The 25016-nt window shown below is 32.6% G+C and overlaps 2 protein-coding genes across 2 annotated transcripts in view; both read left to right on the top strand.

Moving 5' to 3' along the window:
* The window catches only part of LOC125876257 (OVARIAN TUMOR DOMAIN-containing deubiquitinating enzyme 11-like), a 752025-nt gene that overhangs the window by 224314 nt on the left and 502695 nt on the right, over positions 1 to 25016 (top strand). The gene's annotated exons all lie outside the window — the stretch shown is intronic.
* On the top strand, positions 2219 to 8760 carry LOC125876233 (gamma aminobutyrate transaminase 1, mitochondrial). Its single transcript, XM_049557360.1, has 18 exons — positions 2219 to 2420; positions 4085 to 4215; positions 4416 to 4500; positions 4583 to 4655; positions 5271 to 5368; positions 5483 to 5575; positions 5868 to 5941; positions 6028 to 6066; positions 6155 to 6243; positions 6328 to 6404; positions 6491 to 6565; positions 7054 to 7185; positions 7267 to 7354; positions 7440 to 7518; positions 7713 to 7803; positions 7890 to 7968; positions 8051 to 8166; positions 8310 to 8760. Exons 1-18 carry the CDS (start codon positions 2364 to 2366, stop codon positions 8379 to 8381), a joined length of 1548 nt encoding a protein of 515 aa, XP_049413317.1. The 5' UTR covers positions 2219 to 2363; the 3' UTR covers positions 8382 to 8760.

The following is a 25016-nucleotide window of genomic DNA, read 5'->3' as shown; positions in this document are numbered from 1 at the left end:
AATCCAAAATAAGGGTATCTTACTATCTTAAGAATTTAAGACGAAAATTAACAAGTTTATCTGGTAAGTAATGTTTTTACACTCCATCTTTTTAATAATGTTTACGTTTTAAGAGACATTTATTAGATAAGAATAATTTAATAAATTACATATTTTATTTATTAATTTTTTAATAAATGTAATTTTAATAAGATGAATTATTTTAAAACGAAAATAATATTTTTCTTCAACCACATTATACGCCTAGTAATTCATTGTCCATATCTGAAAGGAGAAAAGGGAGAAAATACACTTGTATTACCTTGAATTTTCCACTTTTTGCTTAGTCACAAACATAATATTCCTTTTTATTGACCAAAAAACCTATTTCAATTGTATGTTGTAATTTTATTTAGCACTACGTTTCAGTAAGAAATGAATATTATTAAAATATGCAATCTTAAATATATGATACGTGGTTATATATATTTTTTTAAATTATAAGTTTAAGCCTATCATAACATTTGTTTGTTTTTAAAATATTTTCATCAAAAGTAAAATAAAAAGTTATGGGAGAAAAAAAGTATCGACAACAATAATTTTATCATAGGATGCTCATCAAGTCATCACGTTTGTATCGATTTATTAAGTGCCTCTACATTTAATATTGATTAACTTGATAATATTTTTTATTTTATTTCTTCAAAAATTACAAGACACTTTTATTGATTATGAATCTACTATCAAAAATTTATTTTATAATCTTCATACTTAATTTGTGTTTTTGAATAATCTCAAATTTAAATTGGAGATGTGCTAGTTTATTTTAAACAATTAAGAAAACAGGATCACATAAAATGAACAACGTGAATGCTATTTATTTTTGAAAAGTAAGAGTTTTAATTCCTCTGTCACTTACTTTTATTTATCTACTGTGAATTTTGTAGGTTCATCAAAAAATAATAATTAATATAAATATTTTATCATAATACTCATAATAAATATTAGATCTTAAAAATAAATAATTAGTATAAAAAATAAATTGTGATTTTTTAATATGCTAAAATAACAAATTGGGAGTAAAATTTATTTTTAAAATAGTAAACAAGTACTCTCTCTGTTCCCATTTAACTGTCACCATTTTTTATTTCACGTCTCTAAGAAACTATGTAAGTTTATCATTATATCCTTATTAAGTAATCTCTTAAAAGTAAAGTTTTCAATCAATGAATATGAATTAATTTATTTTGCTTATTAATTTGACCAATGAATATGGATTATTACTTTGTTTTTCTATGACGGTCAAAAACATACTTTCAAGATTAATAACTCTCAAGAGTAAAACAAAAAGAATAATATCACCCGTGCATTGGTTTTTAACTACTTTGTTAATATATTTTAAAGTAGTTTATAGTTTTCAATATTTAGATATATTACTTTAAATTTGGGCTTGTAAATTTTTGTCATAGTTTTCAAATTCGAAGTTAATAATATACTTTGTCAATATTTAGTTTGATCGTAGTCTTTAATCTTATAAAATTTAACACAATGAATGTTGATATTTCAATGAAAGTATTTTGTACTCATATGAATTTTACCGTCTTTTCGAAGACTTTTATTCATTTAATAATGATTTTAAAGTATAACTTATCACATGTAAGTGAAAATATATTTCATCTCTATTTCAATCACTTTATAATTGTAAAAAAAACAAAAATTAAATTTTTCCTTCGAAAGAACGATTAAAGCCGAAACCTAAAAACCTAACTTTATATAATTTGAATTGATTTTTAAATGATTTAATTTTTTTAATGAAAAATCAAGTAGCTTTTTTTCTTTCTTTTTTCTGATGGGGTAATCAGAGCCTATTCATGACGATAAAATCAACGTATTCAAATTGGTAACCCCAAATTCAATGCACCATAACTTTCTCCCAAAATTAGCACAACCTTACGTGCGTTCAAATTAAGTGTTTTACGTTTTTTTTAAGTTTGTAATATTTAGTAATTTTTTTAAACTTATATATTTATACGTAAATATGTTATTAATTTAAAAATAAAAAAAACTATTTTATTTTATACCTAATTAAATTTGAATTGGAAGAGGAATCCAAATCAAATTATGACACTTGAATGGGTACGGAGGAAGTTAGTAGTGCTTTTTATATGACTTATTCGTGATTATTACAACTGATAAGATGTGGTGTCATCACTGAGTTGGAGTCCCTCTAATTATTATTGTATTTTTTTTCTCTCTCTTGCCTGGAGTCCTTTCTTTTTCTCTATATATATTGCACCTTCATCTTTTTTTCTCTGCATGTTTTATTTTTACGATATTTGATTTGCAATTTAGCAACGAATTGATTTGAAGGATCATCATATCAAATGGCTAAGATTTCTCGTCTTATTGGATCCACCGTCAAAGCAGCTATCACCGCCCAGGTTTTGTTTCTTTTTCTATTTACCTTCTTTGTTGAATCTCATTTTTTTGCTTCTCCTTTTTATTTCTATGGGTTCTTTTTGTTTTGTGTTGAAGGTGGCGCTACCTTTTTTCTTTTTCTAGGGGTTGTTTGGTAGGTGTCAGTTGTTCAGATATTAAATTCAGCATAGTTATTGAAGAGTTATATTTATATATAAATAATAGTTAAAATTATATCTAACTAGTTGGTAATATTCGCATAATTCTGCCAAAAGACCCTTTATTGAATACTATACTCAGGTTGACTATTCTTGAAAGAGGATCAAGAAAAGAGGGGTTGGGTTATGATTTTAGACTTTTTGGATTTTATTCTTTTTTTAAAAGTTACAGAGTTCTAAGTTAATAATTTATGTATTTTTAATTGAATTTTTAATATAAATATAGAATTTGAACCAAAATATTGAGTTCGGCTCTGTAGGGGGTAGTTTTCCCTCTCTGGTCCTTGTTGCAGGCAGTCTAGCTGTAAGGTTAGGGTATAATTGAAGTGTGGCCCTTCTCAAACTTTTCTACTATAATAAAAAGTCATCTTTTTGGAATTGAGTACTTACTGTTTTTGACTTATTTTTGTCTATTTAAGTGATGATAAAAAATATTAATTTAAATCACTTAAAATAAGTTAATCTCTCTATTAGAAGATTTACATGTAATTTTGCAGTTTTTATGTTTTTTTAGGAGCTGTCTTCAACTCAAAATGTTTTTTGTTTTCTACTTGGGCTTTGGGTCTTTTATCTTGTTCATAATTAGGAAATCTTAAGTTGTGGGGCTACAACACTATTTTGTTATTGTTCATGTTCTAGTGCGTGCGTACGCTTTACCCTCCTTACACTATTTTACTCGATATATTGTTGTTTGTTGGACTTGTTTTAGATATTTTCCAGCCTTGTCTTGATCACCTTTTTACAGAGGAATAGTGAAACTAATTGATTTTGACTCACAAAACTATCTTGATATTTCCTCACAAACCCAAAGATCATTAACTCTTTCATGGTGTTTGATTTACTGTCTTCTGTATTTTGGTAATAAAACCATTCAACAGCTGATTTAGGAGTATTTCATTCAATCAATTTTATAAGAATTTACAGTCTGCACTCTGGAGAAACTCTTATTTCATAATGTAATATTAGGTAATTGGGGAAGTGAGGTTTCTTGAGGCGCTTTTCTAGTGTTTTTAACTTCATTTTGTGCTATCATAGTTACTTGTTTTTCGTTAAGGTAAGATTTTATTGACGTATATGGGAAATTCCTTGTAAGAGCTGACACGGTAAACTGGACCTAAATATATTTAGAACTATGCACCACCCCTTTAAGGATGTTTGGATCGTCTTATTTTAAGTAGTTTTTAACTTTTAAGCTTTTTTTTTTTTTTTTGAGGTGTTTGGGAAAGACAAAAAATGTTTTTAAACACTTATTATTAGGCCAAAAAGTATAAAAATAAACTAAAAGCTAAAAGTTGGGTATACCCGACTTATGATTTTTAACTTTTAGCTTATAAGCTACTTAAAGAATCGACTTGTTCTTAGGTGTAAGATTTTGAAGACTAAGCAAATTTCTTTCCATGAAACAACATTGTTTTTGTTTAGCGATATGCCATTAAGTCGTTTATGTTCTAATTAATCTGGTTTTGTAGGCTGGTTTCCATGCAAAACGTATTCCAGCAGTTAGCAGTTTACAGGAGCATATAGTTAAATCAACACCGGCAAGATATAGTAGTACACAGGCATGTTTGGAAAATGACATTTCTGGAACTGATAATAAAGGGTAATTTCTGTTTTACTTTCCTACCACTGGATCTCTTTTTTTGCATTCCTTGTTTATGGACAGTCATTGCTAAATGACATGGCATTTATTCATGAGTATTACTCGTCATATGTGGAATATATTTCACTCATTTGACATAAAAGCTGCACGTACAAGCGTAAGAAGAATTTTACTAAAACAATGTATCTCCACTTTTGCAGGTTCAAGGGTCATGATATGTTGGCACCCTTCACTGCTGGGTGGCAAAGTACTGATGTGGATCCTTTGATTATAGAGAAGTCTGAGGTTAGATTTATGTCTACTTTTGCTGTCTAACTTGAGAGAACTTTATATATCTTTCGTGATCAACTTTTACATTTTGATATAGGGATCCCACGTCTATGACATGCAAGGGAGGAAGTATCTTGATACTCTAGCTGGTTTGTGGTGCACAGCACTAGGTACTTTCAATCTAGCTCCAAGTATATTAACATGCATATGTCTTTCATGTATGTTTTTTCTGTTTGGTTAACATCTCCAGTCACACATTGACACACTTAAGTGTTCTGCCATGTCAGATGTTTTTCTTTCACAATTTAACTGCATAATTCTTTTCGGTAATGACAATAAGTATTTGTGTCATGATTATAACATCCAAACAATTTACTTTAAAAATGGAACTTCATTCCATTAATGAAAACGTTGTGTATCTTCATTTTATTAATAATCAATGTCTGCTATGTTATCCTGATGTGTTGCATTTGAAATGTGTTGAAGACTAACAGCTTGAACCATATATTGCAAGATTTCCATCGACGAGAACTTGTAGAATTGTTTTGATCTACTGCTGAACGTCTCCATGTTGAACTGTGATAGTCTAGTGCATGGTCAATAAACTGGAGACAGGCCTTAGAGCTGCCTTTTTTTTATGTGATTGCTCAAATATACAGAACAGAACAATTTAAAACCTAGACAATGGCTAATTCCTGACAGCTATGGAACTTTGCAATGAGTTTTTATTTATGATGTATTTGGAGCACATGTACAATGCTTTACCAACTTAAATATTCTTGTAGGGGGGAACGAGCCTCGCCTGGTTGATGCTGCTACTAAGCAATTAAACACATTGCCGTTTTACCATTCATTTTGGAACCGTACAACAAAACCTTCTTTGGTATGGCAAAAACTTTGCAGTGTCTTTACATGAAAAGGAGAACTAAGTGATGCCTAAATTTGGGTTTTTAAGTTTTTCTTGGATCTCATGCTGATTGCATTTTGAAATATACAGGATCTTGCGAAGGAGCTTCTGGATATGTTTACTGCAAAGAAAATGGCAAAAGCTTTTTTCACCAATAGTGGATCAGAAGCCAATGATACCCAGGTTTTGCTTATTGCCTTCAAAGACTTGATTATATAATCTAGATCTCAGTTCTTTTGTTAAAACACTTGATAATTCATCAGAAGAACATCGTTTTTGGGATAGTGAAAGAGTGGGACATTTTAATTTTTTTGAAAATTGTATGTTTTAGGTCTGTTAGCATATGAAATGAATACAGTAGATGCTTGAGATTTTATTTTTTTTTTGTATTGAAGTTTGATAAAAATAGCAGGAGATTATGTGAAGAAGTTTATGAGTATAATTTGTAACTTTTTCCCTTATACTTCAAATCTAGGTAAAGCTGGTTTGGTATTATAACAATGCTCTTGGAAGGCCAAACAAAAAGAAATTTATAGCTCGAGCAAAAGCGTAATTTGTGAATCTCTATCTATTTTTTTCTTTTGGTTGCCTTTTCCCTTAGGCTTACTAATGTTTTTGTTCATTCATTGTAACAGATATCATGGTTCAACTCTTATTTCTGCCAGTCTCACTGGGTAATATAATAAACACCATTCGAAATCAAAATCACTGAGATTTATTATTATGCTACAAGTATCAGTTTGCTAATACTTTCTTTTGTAGTCTTCCTGCATTACATCAAAATTTTGATCTTCCTGCTCCATTTGTTCTTCACACCGACTGTCCTCATTATTGGCGTTATCATCTGCCAGGTTGTTACTTATTCTTGCTGACTCTTACTTTTCTCCTCTTCTTATGGTGTAATAAACCATTTTCTGTTGAAATGTATATGTCAGGTGAGACAGAGGAGGAGTTCTCTACCAGATTGGCTAAAAATTTGGAAGATCTTATCCTCAAAGAGGGGCCTGAAACAGTAACTTCCGTCAACTTTGACTCCTGCTACTCCGTTTGTGTATTGTGGGTGATTTCTTGCCTGATTAATTTTCTTTTTCACTTCAGATAGCTGCTTTCATTGCTGAACCAGTCATGGGGGCAGGAGGTGTCATACCTCCTCCAGCTACCTATTTTGATAAGGTAGTTTTCTTTGCCTTTTGTCTGTTCTTTTCATTCTAGAAGGAGGAAGCTATATAGTTTTGCATTACTACTTAGAATGCTGCATGCAATGCTCAATCTAGGATGTAAGAGTTCGTTCTATAGTTTTGGTGCCAACGAATGAAGGCAATTAGCTATTTATTTAAGAAACTCTGAAGTTTATTTCTTTAAGTACTGCATAACCAAAAGGTTGTTCTTACTGCCATTGTCAAAGAAGGGTGTAACTGGTAACCTCTTTCTGTCTGTAAAACCCAAGCATATTTGCATTTGGTTTTGCCATGAAGTATAATGAAGATCATCAGCCATAGAGAAATTTGTGGGTAGAATGAGGATCATCAGCCACAAGACATCTTGCAGCAACAAGTCCCTTTCTTTTATTTCTGGCAGTTTTTGCAGTTATCTATCTTTAGTTCCTTCAGATTATGCATATATACATTAATGAAACAACGATTTTTCCTTTTCATTTATAGATCCAAGCTGTAGTGAAGAAATATGACATTCTTTTCATTGCGGATGAGGTGATCTGTGCCTTTGGGAGGCTTGGAACAATGTTTGGCTCTGACATGTATAACATCAAACCTGATCTTGTCTCCTTAGCAAAGGTATGTTAAACAACATCCTATCTCAGCTAATACCAACTCACGTCTGGATGTATAAATTTCCCTTCCTGAATTGTTTTTCAGGCTCTTTCTTCTGCATATATGCCAATTGGAGCTGTCCTTGTAAGCCCTGAAGTTTCTGATGTAATTCATTCTCAAAGCAATAAACTTGGTGAGCATTCAATTTGTTTCATAGCATGAAAAATCATTTCCTTTGTCTCTTAGCCGAAGCACTGATGTTTTTTTTCTGGAACTAGGTTCCTTTTCCCATGGATTCACTTATTCTGGGCATCCTGTTGCATGCGCGGTGGCATTGGAAGCTGTTAAAATCTACAAGTATGTATGCTTGAATTGCCTTTCGACTTCCTTCCTTTTATGATCATGTGCTTTTCATTCTTTACCCTCATTGCAACCTGCATATGGTTATTTTAGTATTATGATTGCTGATAACTCTGCGTTTTAGAGTATGGGCTTGATACCTATTGTACTTAGCTAGTGCTGAAGATTGGAAAATGTTCAAAATATTTCAGGGAGCGAAATATGGTTGAGAGAGTAAATAGAATATCCCCAAAGTTTCAAGAAGGTCTGAAGGCGTTTTCTGACAGTCCCATTATCGGAGAGGTAGAACTCTTATCACTTGTATAAAAGTGATAAAAACTTTGTAAAAGGTTTTGGTATTCATTTTCTTCACTCTTATTTTCCTGTAGATTAGGGGAATTGGTTTGATCCTTGCCACAGAGTTTGCGAATAACAAATCTCCTAATGATCCTTTCCCTCCTGAATGGGGTACGTAATTTTCCTCATTTGCTCTTCAATTGAAGGTCACATTAAACTCTTATCTCATTCAATCGTCTCATTGCTGCCTCAGGTGTTGGTGCATATTTTGGAGCGCAATGTCAGAAGAATGGCATGTTGGTACGTGTTGCGGGTGATACCATCATGATGTCTCCTCCATTTGTAGTTACTCCAGAAGAACTTGACGAGGTATGTTTATGGCTTGCATTTATATAATACATGTGTTTGTTTTCCCCAGAAATTGCTTTGAGGCCTCACTTTTATATCGGAGGCTGGCTTTTGAATTCATGTTCTATAACCAATTTTTGTGAAAATATTTTCCTTTTCTTCAGTTGATTAGCATCTATGGGAAAGCATTGAGGGAAACTGAAAAGAGAGTAGAAGAACTCAAGTCTCAGAAGTGATATTAGTTGACAGCACAAGCTTGACGATGACGAAAAAAAAAAAACAAATTCAAGCACAATAAAATAAAATGAAATCTGTTGGATATTCTGTAAATGTCCAGAATGAAGTAAAAAAGTAATAATGAGTATAATTTTTAGTCCAAGTTGCTCCTCTTCTCTTACATTTTACATGCAGTGTAGTTTCACCAGTTGACTTATTGATGAAGATGTCTATCCCCTTAACCAGTTGTCACCCAAGATTAATGCATTTTACCAAAAAATCGAATTTATTAATCTATGTTCTTGTAATTAATTGAGTTTTTTTATGTTCCGAGTTTGTACGTTAATGCACATTTCTCCTATAAAGTCTTTTCTGTCAATAATATTTTCTTAAAAGTAATCATGTTGTATTTTGGATTCAAATAAAAATTGAATTCTCGCCAAACACTGAACCATCCAGTGATTTTCTGCTATTTTCATGTTGATAGAGTAAATATATAGAAGTAGTTTATTGTGATCTACAATTTCTTGCTTTAGGAATTTGTATATATGTTACAAAATTTCATAATTTCGCTATGTTATATCTATCTATGCTATCTTAAAAACATGAACTCGCGCTACAAACTTCTTGACCGCGCTAGTTGTAAGTTCCATCCTACTTGTTTTATGCTCATGTTTATGTGTACAAGTTTTATCTATTTGCTCACCTATATTGCTGCCGCTTAAGATACATACCCCATCAAAGTTCTGCTATACTCTATAATTTATCAGTCAAACTGATGGAAATCTTGCACCCCAAAATTCACCACACTTCATCTCTATTTTACTTTATCTATTTCCAACTTTGATATTGTGGCATTAATATTCCTGTATCGTCCATTAAAATTATGCAGTTTTCAGAAGAAGAAAAATTGACCTAAATGGCTACCATGATTATTATGGAACAAATCCCACCTGAAACTGATACCCAAAAAAACATGTACAGGGCACTCCTTAAATTAGTTTATTCTCCTTGAATCAACAAAATATACGTGTTGAAGATAAAGGAAATTGAAGATATGAAATAGGTTGAACAACCTGATCCAATCAACGTGTACAACGGAGTTAGAGTCACTCTAGGATTAGGTCGTTTGAATTAACTAGGTTGCTACTTCTTGTACTAGCTGAAGTCGATTAAGATTATAGTAGTAATAGTTATTGTAGAAGGACTCTAAGTATAACTAACTTAGGACTCTACAATTATAGTAGTAATAGATGTTGTAGTAGGACTCTAAATAGGGTTGCATATCGATCGGTCCAATTTTGAAATTTATCGGTTTTACTTATCGGTTTGTAATCATGCTAAACCGTTAAGATATCGGTTTATCGGTATTGATTTATCGATTAGTGATCGTTATAGGTTCGGTTATCGGGTCAACCGTTAACCGTTCACACAATTTTCATTGAGAATTACTAATGGACTAGTCACTAATTAACAGTACGCAGTAGCCATTAGTCACTGATGAACTTTTCCATATCCATTACTACATAAAATACTTAATAAAAATCCATATTAACCTAGACAGATATGTCAATATTTCCCAAACTGACAAACTCAAAAAGATTCCTCATAACAACCAAGCCAATTTCGATATGAACTATAAAGAGAAATCATTACAACACTGCTAACGAAAATCATTAATGATCATGAGACCATTACTAATAAAAACTTTTTCATTGCAGATTGTAGTATTGCAAGCATATCTCACTGACTCACTCACTGTAATGAGAAGATAAAAACAAAGACTTAAAGTAAGGGAACCAACCATTTGAACCTAATTTAGACACTTAGAGAATGATATTCAATACTCGCCGGCGTGGGAGCAATGACAGTGAATCAATCAGTGATGTCTCAACTTGAAATATTATTGTGAAATTTGAGTGCAACTAGAGTCTAAAGACTAAAGTGTAAACCCTAAAGGCTAAAAGTGCCTAAGGCCTTAAGTGATATAAATGTAATTAATTAAACTTCTTATCGGATTATCGGGGTACCTGATTAGAAATATGGTCAAACCGAGATCCGAACCGTTAAACCATTAATCCAAACCATTGACCCAATAACCAAATTATCGGTTCGAATTATCGATTTCGGTTCGGTTTTGAACAGCCCTAACTCTAAGTATAGCTAACTTAGGTCTTTACAATTCTCTCCTTGTATAACTAAGGAGCATGACTCAACAATTTTAATCATCAATACAATCCTTGATTTCTCTAATACTAAGTACATGGCATCAAAGCTTAAAAGTTCTTCCGCTCTTTGAGTAATGATAAAAAAAAATACACGTTCAACTGTAATGACCCCATTTACCAACACTATGTCGACCACCTCACTTCACCAACTCATTGCCGCTTGCTCCATTAAACTTAAGCCAATAAAGTACCTCATATGGAGGACACAAATATCCCAATTGGTTCAAATGATGAGACTAACCTATCTCATCACAAAGAATGAACCAACTAAAAGTAGTTATTTCATTGGATAGACTACTGGAAAAGTTGTAGCGGTTGAGAAGGATGCTAAAGATAGTAGCATCATTGATGACTAGGAGGAGAAAGATATGTTGCTAAGGAGTTGGATCTCAGTCACTTTGATAGAAGAAATCATGTACCTGCAGATTGTGGGCTGCTCAATTGCCAAGGAAATGTGAGAATGCTTGGAATAAGGTTATCTTCAAGCAACAAAAGATAAGGAGTTTCAGCTTATACAACAATTACAAAGTGTTAGGCTAGGAACCAAAAAGATTAATGAATGCATCAAGAAATTCAAAGGTATATGTGATGGTCTTGCAACCATTCACAAACTTGTGGATGAAGATAGCAAAATAATTAATTTTGCTAGAGGATTGAGTCTCAATATAAGACCTTCAGGACTGTCATGTTAGGTAAGACACCATATCCCACCCTTAATAAATTTGTTAATACTCTTAGGAGTTTTGATATAAGGGAAGATGAAGAAAAGGTGTCACAACAAAATCATAACATGGCATTCTCTGCCCAAAGGGCAGGAGAAGAGGAAACAACAACTTCAACTCCAAAGAGAGAAGCTTCAAGTCTACTGGACAACGAACAGGTTCTGAGAATAGTCAATGTGGACCAAGTTCTCTAAACAATTAAAGTTTTCCAAGTAGAAATAAGCAGAGGAACAATACTAAGTCATGTCAAATCTGTGGTAGGAATCATACAATTCTTAAATGTTTTTACAGGTGAGACTACTCTTATTTATAATATGCAGATCAACTATCACAAACAACGACTTGACATCACATTCATACCGAAGTATTGACAAAATAAGTTTTTGCTGAATTTTCGAAGCAAGCTAGAAGTAACCTCCTCCGCTGTACACATTGATCTGTTATTTGTGCGAAGGAGTTCAGGAAGCACCCAACCATTTCCATCTTATTCTATCCCCATATATCGTGTGACTATCATTAAGTTTTTCAGGAATTCTAACTTTTGACGCTTCTCACAGGATACAACATACGTCGCTCTCCACAAAGGGAACATTTAATCCTTTTCTACAGTAAACTGTTTAGATTTGCCACTAAGTTTAAACGGCTAGCATCACAAGGTCCTTAAAATTGCTTTAATCTATTTTCTTCCACTAAAACACAAAAACGCCTGAAATTAATATTTTTATATTTACTTTCATTTTGTACCTCTAACCATCCAAATTGAGCACATTGGTTGTATTCATAGGTTTATTTGAAGAAGAGAAGAGATGACCATCATCATCCAAATTTTGAAGAACTTACTACTCTCACTACTACAAAAATAATTTTAAGTGACAATAAGTATACATATTAACAAAGAGTGTTAAAATTGTTATCGCAGTTAATTATCATTGGATTCGATGTCACTATAAGCTTTAGTGATATTAACAAAAGGGTGTCAATTGCTACTTAAAAATATATTTAGCGGCAATTAAGCTATTGCCGCTAAAGATAATACTATCGTGTAGACTTATAGTTATTGATAATTAGGATACAAGTAAATTGGTACTATTAAAAGGTAGCCTGACTTTTTTGACGGCATAAATTCGGGTCCCAACTCCCAACAATTAGCAACTTACAAGTTATCTAGAGCTTCGGCGCCAAGTACTTGGTGGTACTAATATAAAACTTTGGAGAAGATGTTTGGATACTATTTCATATTAATGGTTATATGAATCTTAAGACTACGCATACACGTGCAACACACATCTTTTTAAAAATACCACTATAAAGAATAATATGTGGATCGAGATTGCTAGTTCGGATAATTTTTTCTTCTTATAAATCTGTTTCTATTAGTTCAAAAACAGTATGAATCCTAAACTAATACGACATTGATATTCCCCTAATTCAGAATAGTCTTTATATCATTTGCACTTTTGGTTTTCTAATCTTGCAAAATACGAATACATAACTCTTGTAGAGAAACTCAAATTTGAGACCTAAAGTCTCTTTACAAAAAAAAAACAGAAAACTTTTCAGTTTGAAATTTCCTCTTAACCAAAAAGGATGTTTCTCTTGGACGTATCAATTTTTAGTTCTATTAGAAACCATATTAGCTAGTATCGTTTGGTACCTGGTTAGAGTTATGCATATATTAATTATATATTGATTAGTTATAAGTGAATCTATGTACTAATTTGTCCAAATTTTAGTTAGGCAGAGATAAGTTATTCCACATGCATAAAATAATACCATAAATTCCTTCATAAATTATATATGAATTAGTTATACGAATTTCTAAATTGCAAAGTAAATATCATATAAATTTAAAATATGAATAATTTACCTCCTAATTACTAACAAACATCATATTCCTTATACAAAATTTAATACCTACGTAACTCACGTCTAAACCAACAACCAAACAACCCTTAAAGTGCACTAATAATATTTCCTTGTTAGATTTGTGATTTCAACTTCAAACAACTTGGCCACGTTCCGTAACCGACCTAATATTCTAGACAAAAGACATATATATATATATATATATTTCTTAATTCATTTTTTCTTCCATAAGCTGATTAGCATCTGATTAAATAGGTTCTTAAGCAAGATTTATTTTCTGATAATTTAACTTTCAAAAGTAGACTAAGTTTCACTTAAGCTAATTTTTTTTGACCTTGGTCTTAGGTATATAAAATAAACTAGGTAAATTGTCCGCGTTTCGCTTTTCTTTGACCTTGGTCTTAGGTATATAAAATAAAATGCCAAAATTGAATTTAATTGGCAGCCTAGAGTTGGCGGTCATTGGGGGATGAATTGACCAATTATATTTATTTGAATAAACTTTCAACTCAAATGTTAAACTTTTACGTACATACTGGTCTAAGTTCAGCTTTGCCGGCCATGATTTAGTCACACCATATTTGTTTACCCATTTTATACAAGTCAACCATCTAATCATTTATTCTTATTATTATTGACCAAAAACATTCATTGATAATTTCCACAAGAGTTAATTAGTACAAATATTCTCAAAACTTAATTTTGAATGTAAGTTCTTTTTTTCAACATCAATTAGAAAACTTTATCGAAAACTAAATAAAAATTAATCAAATTACATATAATATGGGAGGCAATGATACGATTCAATCGATTATTTTTTAAAAAAATTCTTTGCATATATCATCCTTAAAAAAGTTATACTAAAGGCTCAATAGTGATATGACATGTTTGGAAATTTTGTAGTTATTATTTCCATATGAATGGAATTCAACGTCAAAATTTTATACTGTTTTCTATTTTTAAACTTGACATATAAAATGCATATAAATTTATTAAGTTTGATAAGGTATTAAAATAAAGAAAAAATCTATCCTAATTTTTGGTACGATATTATAAATATACATTGAAACATATAATGATTTTTACATGAAAAAATATAATAATCATTCGGCTTGATTCGATATTTTTTTAGAATTGTTTTGACACCCACTACCAAGTGACATATGAGTTTGCCTTATAGCTTGTTGAGGACAAAGCTAGGGGATTAAATTCACATGTCTAACATGGTGAGTCAAAAAGATGACAATCCAACTAACATGGCCACAACATACTAATGACATCAAAAATGGAAAAACAAAAAAGGATAGTAACTCAAATTACTTTTACTTGTCCATTTTAAATTTTACATATTTTTAAGAAATCATAACTAATATGTCAAATTTAAACGAACATGCCTACTATCTACTACACTGGACCTTTAATTTGACAAGACATTCTACCTCACATATATTTGTTGAGATTGGCATAACTCAGGGGCGGCTCAACGTAATTGGGGGCCTAAAACGAAATTTCAATTTGCGGCCTAAAATATAAATACACTTCATATGCGTATTTATTCAAAAAAAAAAAATAATACACTATTAAGATGAAAATTATTAGTACTTAATATTGTTTTTTGAGTTACTAGTTTTATGTAAGATTTTATCAACTCAACATTGAAAAACATCATTTAAGTGAGACAATTATTATATGTATTGTTAACATAATGATATAAGTAATAAGTTGATAAATATTAAATAAAGATAAGAGTTAGAAGTTTAGAATCATATAATTTGACTCAAAAAGTTGATGACTTGGTATACCTCATTTTAATATGCTTAGAGTAATGCTTGAAACTAAAATTTAAAAAGAAATAAAAAAGAATTTGTAATTCACTTTTTTTTTTGGAACCCCAGGATAACCCGCAGCCGCTACAACCTCTGCCACAGCCTCTGCCCTTCGGGTGAGCACTCTGTGGTGAGCACTTTGTGCGCACTGGGTAAACCCCCCACTGTGTAATAGCCTGCAAACCACACAGGGGATGTAAACCGCACTAGGCAAGCCCTATGCGACAGGCCCGACAATTTTAGGGGCCTAAGGCAAAAGCCTTATTTTTGAAAGCATAGAGCCGACACTGGCATAACTTGAGCTAATATCAGCAGTTAGTTAGAATATTACTCCCTCTGTCCTAATTTATGTGACACATTTCGGATTTCGAGATTCAAACAAGTCTATCTTTGACCGTAAATTTTTCATATATCTTTTAAATATTTTGAATTATCGATTATTGTGACTTATAGTACTTTTAATGTAGTTTACAAATATATAAATTTCATTTTAAAAAATTTGAAGATTTCTTGAGAAAATTCTCGATCAAACTTAATCTGTTTGACTCTCGAAAAACGAAATATGTCACATAAATTGGGACAGAGGGAGTAACAGTTAGTTAGAATGCCAACTTGTAAGTTGAGCTGTGTAGATTAGCATGTGTGTGTGAGCTGTATGTTAGTTAGTTAATAAATATTTTCTATTCAATTATGTAATTGTATAAATACAGAGTAGCTAGAACATTCGGTAAGATAATTCATTCTCTTCAATGAAACAATAAATTTTCTCAATTCTCTCTCTATTACACTGTTGCAAATCATGAAATCCCCCATGGATTTTCCAGTTTAACTTCATTATTTTCACATGGTATCAGAGCTATTAGGCTATTAATACAGTCTTGATTCTATATCTACATTCAAGCGAGGATTTCCAGTATATCAGAAATGACACTTGACAATGAGCTGCCGAGAAAACTGAGTCACAATCATCCTCTCTTTCTTCACTCGACAGACACCTCTGGAGTAATGTTTGTAGCGACCCTTTCGGAAGGATACTACCACTTAAGAAGGAATCTACTTTAATACTTGCGACATTTAAAAGATATGAATGTAGGGAGTATTGATTTAAAATTTAGTAGGGGGATTAGGTAAAAAAAAATAGCTATGTATGTGCATCCTGCCCATTTAAACATTTATATGCGTCAAATCGAAACTGCGTAGAATTTTTACTTATGGTGAAAAAACCCTTCCAAGATAATCTAAGCAAATCACTTACGAGATTTTCATGCATATATTATCCTCACACTTAAAAATGATATAAAAAGAATGTTACCAACTTCTGAGTACCCAAATTAGCCGGTTCATGCTTCACACAATCATTCAAAACAAATAGTAAATTTAGTATATTACAAGACTTGGGTTTACACACCCCAAAAAGAGAAAAACATATAGCCACACTTATATTACAACCCATGGTGCCATGATCAAATTAGCCCTCAAAATTTCATGTAATATACAACACATAGATCATGTACAAGTCCCAAGGTTTATACAAAATATAGATGCCTATATGCAAATGTGATATTTCTTAAGGCTCTCAAAATCTCCATCTCCAATAGTCAGCTTCAGGCATCCTCTCGAACATTCCCTACGATAGAAATAACTATCGCTAAGCATATAACTTAGTGGTGTAAAAACTATAGGTCTGGAGCCCTTAGATTCACCAAGCTACCTTTCTCAAGTCATGGGCAGCACAATTGAAACATAATAAATAAATCAAGTTAACAAAACATAAAGAGTATCAAGTTTGATATTTAAAGATCCAAATGTCAAGAACGCTCATAGCACCATTTTTCAAGAGATTCAATAACAAGGCTCGCCCAATATATACATCATGTCATCACACCAAGCACAAGTAGGTATCAAGAAGGGTCAAGCCCAATAATTAAGAGAACCAAGAACCATATTAAAAAGTCTTATTTACACACCCCAAAATAGTAAAACATATAGTCATACTTATTTTATCAAGAGGCATGCCAATATTGACAAAATCAAATCCACAAGAAGGACAAAGTCTCAACAAGAATGTCAGGTGATCAAGCAATTCGTACGAATGGGCGAGTTACACAAATGTCTTGAAGGTCTCAGAGAATACCAATACGACAATACAATGTGACAAGAAGTAACCAAGGTATCGAGATAACCCTTCAAATATACAAGCAGATTACAAGAGTACAAGTACAAGTTTATACACAAACCTCAGGCTTTAGCATAGAAACAGTCCAACAAAACTTCAAGAGTTCAAGCCGTAGGGCGACCAACGTATTAAGGTCCTTAAATTGTACACGAGTATATATAAACTTAAAAATACAATTAAATAACTTATTTAACTTCTATTAGCTCAATAGTGTTAACGTAAAACAGGATCATAATCACAAGTAAGCCTAGCATGTACAAATACAACTATGCTTCCAAAACAGTGAATTTGTCCAGCCTGGTACCTCAAGTCGCAACATTGTTTTGAAAAGGAAAACGGTAAAATCTGGACAGGACTTGTCCTATGTTGCGTCCCATATTTTGAATCCATAAAAACTCCAATAGAGTTTTACATAAACATAAGAGTTATAAGTATATGAATTAGCTTTTCAAACCATATTTATTCACTGTAAATGAAGTTCTAGAAAATGAGATATACTTTAAATACTAAACACTACTCAGCTCAGAAACATATTTCATCACTTACCCAAAAGAAGGGTGTGTCTCGAATTCCAGCCAAAAGGACCAAGATTTTCTCTTGTGATTTTGTGAGTAATATGGCTAGAGAGAGTTCTCCAGGTTTCTTAGAGTTAAGGAACACGAAATGTTATAGAGAAGGTGTGAGAATATATGTTATAAAAGTGATGTTAATCACTTATAGATATAGCTGAAAGCTAAGTTGGTTGCCCAAAAGTAAAAATGTTGGCTGCCCAAAAGAAAAAAAAGGGTGGCTGCCCAAAATGTATACATATATACCTATATGTATATACCTCACCTCCCTTTAGTTATAAGTAATTCTAATTAGAATATTACGTAAATACCCCAATATAATCCCTTAAATTACGATCACAATTTATGTTAAGCAAGTTTGCAAATATCACAAAATTTCAAGTTCCCAAAATGAGAATAAAACATATTGTAGTAATTAAACAATGGTGTATCGACATGCGACTCTTGGTTAGTATTTAGGGGTGTTACAATGTTGATCTCTTTACAGCTAATGGGATCTGAAAACTACTTAATCAGGAGTCGGGGAATGCAAATTGCGAATTTAGGTCGAAACAAATTGGGGTTCATCGATGGATCCTGTAAGAAGGCTAACTTTGGAGCAAATTTAGAGGATATTTAGGAACACTGCAACACCATCGTATTGTCGTGGCTTATGAACTATGTTTCTAAGGATCTCCTCACTGGTATTGTGTATGCCTCGAGTGCAGTAGTTGTATGGAACGATCTGAAAAAGCAATTTGATAAGGTAAATTGCTCGAGAATTTTTCAGATCCACAGAGATTGCAACTGCATCTCAATGTACTGATTCTATAGCTACTTATTTTTCAAAATTGAGAGTTCATTAGGCTGAATTTGATTCCCTAGCATTTATTCCTGAATGTGCTTGTGAGAAATCTCGTGATTTTTCAGTTTTTAATGGGCTTGAATGAAACTTACGAACCAACTCGTGCTTAAATTCTTATGATGACTCTTGTCCTATATGTGAACAAGGCTTACTCTATGTTAGTTGAAAGGGAGAGCCAAAGGGCCATTGTTAGTATTGTTCCCACTACTGAGATGACAGGGATGACTGCCTTGATGACTGATGCATCGATTTCCTCTTCAAAGCCAAAGAAAAACTGGAACCTGATATGTAATTTTTGCAAGAAAAAAGGGCACTCTAAAGCTGAATGCTATAAAATTGTGGGCTATCCTGCTAATTTTAGTTTCAGGTTCAAGAGGAAGATTGATTCAGCAACTGCTCACAATGTTGTTGTACCTGACAACTGAAGGATGGAAATGGGTGATATAGCTCATGGACAAGGTCCACACAAATGGGAAAGACCACATACGCAGATGCCTCACTTCACTCTATCTCGGTATGATCAGCTCTTAAAGATGCTAGACAAAGACACCACATCAGCATGCTCAGCAAATATGGTAGGTATTATCCATGTTTGTTCAGTTAACACTAGTTCTCAGGAGTGGATTGTGGACACCGAAGCTACCAATCACATGACCTATGACTTAGATTTACTAACATACATATCCACAGTTCCTTCTAATGTGCCCAGGAAGGTGCATCTGCCAAATGGTAATGTGACTGCAGTTTCATATATTGGTTCTTGCCAAGTAGATATTGATAGAGTTATTAATAATGTGTTGTGTATACCTGACTTCAAATACAATTTACTATCAGTCTCTAAGATCACTAAGGAGTTAAAGTGCTCTGTTTTATTTCTTCCTAATTTTTGTGTGTTCCAGGACCTCTCCACTGGACAAGTCAGGGGGATTGGTAGGGAACGTGATGGACTTTACATGTTTTCTCTAGGACCTCACACAAGCACAATACCATCTGGCAAAGGGTTGTATATCAAAGTTGACAACATAAATGTACATTTATGGCATAGAAGGCTGGAACACACCTAGCAAAATAATTAGACAAATTTTTAGTTTGCCTCCTCTTCATAGCTTGTAATGCTCATATACTTGTTCTGTTTGTCAATTAGTTAAGCACACTTGATTGTCATTCAATATGAGTACCACTAAGGCCTCAACTGTCTCTGATTTGTTGCACATTAATGTATGGGTCTCTATCATGTACCAACTTTTGATGGCAATAAAATGATCCTCACTATTGTTGATGATCATTCCAGAATCACTGGTTGTTTTTACTAAAGTTGAAGTCTGACACTGTTGTAGTGCTAAGACAATTTCTCCAAATGATTCATACTCAGTTCAATGCTAAGGTCAAGATGATTAGGTCAGATAATGGAAGTGAATTTATTAATGCTAATTGTTCTGATTTATTTCATTCCCTTGGTATTATCCATCAGAGAACATGTGTTTACACACCCCAACAAAATGGGGTGGCTGAAAGGAAACATAGACTTCTCTTGGAAGTGGCTAGATGTATCAAATTTCAGGGTAGTATTCCTATAAAGTATTGGGGTCACTGTGTTCTCAATGTTGCTTATCTCATCAACAGATTGTCATCTATGATATTAAATGCTAAGAGTCCTTATGAGGTTTTAATGGGAGGAAGCCCAACCTAGATCACATAAGGACCATAGGGTGTCTCTGCTATGCCAAGAAGTTACCAGTCATTGATAAGTTTAACTCCAGAGCAATCAACGCAGTCTTGATGGGTTATTCTGCCATCTCAAAAGGATATGTATTGCTTAATCTCACTAATTCTGCATTTTTTGTCAACAAAGATGTTGTTTTTCAGGAATTCACCTTCCCATTTCAGTCTCATTCTACTGATGGAGGTCCTCTATTTCAGTATCATCATAACTTTGTGGAGCCCTTTGAGATGAGACCTACTGCTGCACTTCCTGCTGATTTTGTTGTTTTTGATGCTCCAAATCAACTACCAGTGTCAGTTGATCCTCCACATGTTGAGGCCTTGAGACATTCAGCTAGGATCAAGAAGCAACCTGCATGGATAACTGACTTCATTACTGCTTCTGCCACCCTTCCTGATCAAGTTTCCTCAATCCTCACATATCCTATTCAATCCTCCCTATCTTATGATTCCTTACAGCCCTCCTACAGATCCTCTCTCGCAGCTTTCACCTCTGTGTTTGAACCTAAGACATTTCAGGAGGCTTCTATTGATCCTCTTGGATTGAAGCCATGCAATCAGAGATCAATGCCCTCCAAGACAATAACACATGAGAATTAGTTTCATTGCCTCTAGGGAAGGTTTCAATTGGTTGCAAGTGGGTTTTCAAAATCAAATACCATGCTAATAGTGAGGTGGAGAAGTATAAGGCTAGGTTGGTGGCAAAAGGTTATAATCAACTTGAGGGATTGGACTACCATGAGACTTTCTCCCATGTGCTAAAGATTGTCACTGTTAGGACTGTCATGTCTATAACTATTTCTATTGGCTGTTCTATTGAGAAAATTGATGTCTACAATGCTTTCTTACAGGGTAATTTGCATGATGAAGTATGCATGCACCTACTACGAGGTTTTGCAAGTTGGGGGGGGGGGGGGGGGAATCTGACATGGCTTGTAAACTTGTCAAATCCTTGTATGGATTGAAACAAGCAAGTAGGGAATGGAATGAAAAGTTGACTACTATATTAGTTCAACTTGGCTTTACTCAAAGCTGTTTGGACTACTCTTTGTTCACAAAAAGGCTTGGAGAAGATATTGTTGTTATTCTAATTTATGTGTATGATATGTTAATCACAGGCAACAATAGGGAACACATTCAGTCAACTAAGAGAGACTTACACCACACCTTCAAAATGAAAGATCTTGGAAAGTTGAAGTTCTTTTTGGGAATAGAATTCTCTAGGTCACACAAAGGCATCTTAATGAATCGGAGAAAATATGCTTTGGAATTGATAGAAGAGCTAGGGTTAAGTGGTTCAAAACCAGCTTGGACGCCTTTAGAGTTCAATCAAAAGTTCACAACAAAGGAACTTGATGAACTCACAACAACTAAGGATGATGATCTTTTAGAAGATAAGGAAAAGTACCAAAAATTGATTAGAAAGCTTTTGTATTTGACACTAACTAGGCTGGATATTGCATTTGTTGTTCAGATTCTTAGTCAGTTCATGCAACAACCCAAGAAATCTCGTTGTGAGGCAGCCTTAAGATGGTTAGATACATCAAGAGAGAACCTGGAATGGGAATTCTGATGAGTAGTGATGGTGATAACACATTGACAACATATTGTGATGTTGATTGGGCATCATGCCCTAACACCAGAAGGTCAGTAACATGATTCCTGGTGAAGCATGGAAAATCTCTTATATCATGGAGGTCAAAGAAACAAAACATTGTCTCGAGGAACTCTGTTGAATCAGAGTACACAAGCATGGCCTCAACATGTTCAAAATTGGTATGGTTAATTGGATTGTTCAAAGAATTGGGAGCAGACACAAAGAAGCCTGTTAATTTATATTATTGTGATAGTAAGACAGCTTTGGAGATAGCAGCAAATTCAGTATATCATGAGAGGACAAAACACATAGAGATAGATTGTCACTTCATAAGGGAAAAAATTAAGCAGTGATTGATACAAACACACCACATCAGTTCTAAAGAGCAGCAGACAGATATTTTAACCAACATTATTGAAGACACAACATGAACATTTAGTATCCAAACTGGGAGTGCTAAACATCTTTGCACCTACCAGTTTGAGGGGGAGTGTTGAGATTGGTATAACTTGAGCTGATATCAGCAGTTAGTTAGAATATTAACAGTAGTTAGAATGCCAACTTGCAAGTTGAGCTGTGTAGATTAGCATGTGTGTGAGATGTATGTTAGTTAGTTACTAGATATTTTCTATTCAATTATGTAATTGTATAAATACAGAGTAGCTAGAACATTTTGTAAGATAATTCATTCTCTTCAATGAAACAATAAATTTTCCCAATTCTCTCTCTCTATCACACTATTGCAGATCATGAAATCCTCCATGGATTCTCCAGTTTAGCTTCATTATTTTCACATTCATAATATTAATTGATGTATAGTCTTGACATCTTGGGTCTTAAAAATGTTTTGGATATGTGGAGGGCAAATACTGGAAAAAAAATTATCAGTTCTTAATATGTTAAATGTGACAATATATTTTTGTAATATTGAACAAATAAAAATGAACGAAACTAGCAAATACGAGTTTTGGCTTGTACTTTGTGTTATTATTGAGAAGATGTGATCATCCTTTCTCGGTACAAATTTTCTACTATCGTGAAAATAATTTATGACCAATATAATAATAATAATTAAAAGAGACTTAGGTTGGCTAGCATTTAGACTAGGCGTTACAATGTGAGCAATAAATATATATATAACGTGCATGTTATCAACATGATTGGTCAATGCATTTATGTTTACTCTTTATGTCTAAAATCTCTACTAATTGCATTTGAATTATATACTCTCTTCTCTGTTAGAGTGTTCTAACCAGTGCAATCGATATATCACTACGTAAATTCGATCTCAAATCTGAATGTGTATATGAATTCATATGTTGGATATTTCGAAATTTCAAGGTATTGCTATGTAATATTTGACTTTAGATTTTATTAGGCTATATATTCGTTAGTGTTCTATTGCCAACGTAATGTAGAAAGATTATTCTAAAAATAGACACATTTAATTATTTTAAGGTAGAAATTATGAAAATCTATTAGACATATTTTATCTAATATTATGAGTAGGTATTCAATTTCAAAAGTCTCAAATTGGTTTCGATCTTGTTTCGTAGTGAATTTATGCATTTGAATACTTTTAAGAATGATTTTTTTTGTTTGTAAATTTAACTTAACTTGTACCTGAAACAGAGAAAAAGGATATCCAATTAAAATTTGGACATTTCTTTTTCTATTTTTCGCTTAAATATGCTTGGTAGATACTAAAATGGAAGTGAAGTACAAATATGCCTTGAACAGGAGGAGGAAAAACCTTTCTTTATTAAATTCACCAGTCTAAAGTGAAGAAGTGATTGATTCCTTAATCATTAAATTGCGTAAAAAAATAATACTAATAAAAAGACTATTTTATCGCCAACGCATCTCTTTCTTTCAATCGAATGTCATAACGCCCCCAAAACTTTGTTCAAGTGGCAAAAATTGAGGGAACTCGTAGTTCATGTCACATGTTTGAATCCTACATAATAAACTTGATATTTCAAATGGAGAAGGATAGAAGAACGAATCGATAATTTCCGAGTTTAAAAAAGGAAATGTACGTAGGGGGTGAAAGGAATTGATAAACCAAAAAGGAAAAGGGAAATGTCTTCATCGTTGGGACAGAAGACTAGCTAGTAAGGCCGGTTTGGTCGGTCATCAAGTGGACCGTCACCACATCAGCTCCACAAACACAACTTTGTTTAACCTTTATGTAATGACTACACTAACCTTATTATTTTTTTAAAAATACTCCCATTTTAATAATGAAAAAACGACCTCTTCACCTCATTCTTTTTAACTTTTCTAAGAAGAGATGATTCTTTGAATGACTAAAAGAAAAGGCATGAAGAGTGCAAAAAATAATAATTTTAAAGCATAATTTTTTCCATGTAGAATTTTATTACTTATATTTTATTTGGTTAGTTTTGAATTTAGCGTTCGCATCCAATATAACTCTGATAATATTTTAGTATAAATCTAAAGATTTATTAGTAATATTTTTCTTTTTCTAATTACTAAATAGAATGGTGAACGTTTGACAAACAAATCACAAACAAGAAATGAATTTTATCCATCATATATGCAACTTTTGAATTTTCACATTGTCCGTTGAATGAATAATTAACCAATATTGTGAATTTATACAATAATGTTTGACTAGAAATAAAATTCAAAATACTTTATTGACTCATATATAATACTATTACAGAAACACAAAAAATAAACTAGTAGTCAAAATTTCTGTAATTTATAACTGTTGCAATAAAAAAGAAAATATTGTATAAATTAGGATGAAAGAAGGTGTTAAAGCTGAAAAGCTAGAAATCAAGTTATTATTATATGGAAAAATTACAGAAATTTCATATTTTAGTTTACTTATTATCATTATCCCCTATAAATTTTACAAATTTTCGAAATCTCTTATTTTTGCGCATCAGATTAGTGTATCTCGCGCATCAGATTAATGTATCAGCGCTTATATTATTGTATCGCGCATCAGATTATTGTATCAGCGCTTATATTATTGTATCCGTTTGAGGAATTTCTGTAATTATTAACTTTTAAGAGATAAATTGTAATTTTACCTTAAAAGTATGTGATTTCTGTAATTTGCCCTTATTATAT

The sequence above is a fragment of the Solanum stenotomum genome, chromosome 9 (genome assembly GCF_019186545.1).
Source record: "Solanum stenotomum isolate F172 chromosome 9, ASM1918654v1, whole genome shotgun sequence".
In the NCBI taxonomy this organism is placed as follows: Eukaryota; Viridiplantae; Streptophyta; class Magnoliopsida; order Solanales; family Solanaceae; genus Solanum; species Solanum stenotomum.
This window is presented reverse-complemented; position numbering and strand designations above follow the sequence as displayed.

Excerpts from the sequence above, each read along its gene's own strand:
- LOC125876233 (XM_049557360.1), top strand. The coding sequence starts at position 2,364 with ATGGCTAAGATTTCTCGTCTTATTGGATCCACCGTCAAAGCAGCTATC. Across the intron at positions 4,501-4,582 it reads TGATTATAGAGAAGTCTGAG|GGATCCCACGTCTATGACAT; the intron begins GTTAGATTTATG and ends ATTTTGATATAG. Across the intron at positions 6,566-7,053 it reads CAGCTACCTATTTTGATAAG|ATCCAAGCTGTAGTGAAGAA; the intron begins GTAGTTTTCTTT and ends TTTCATTTATAG.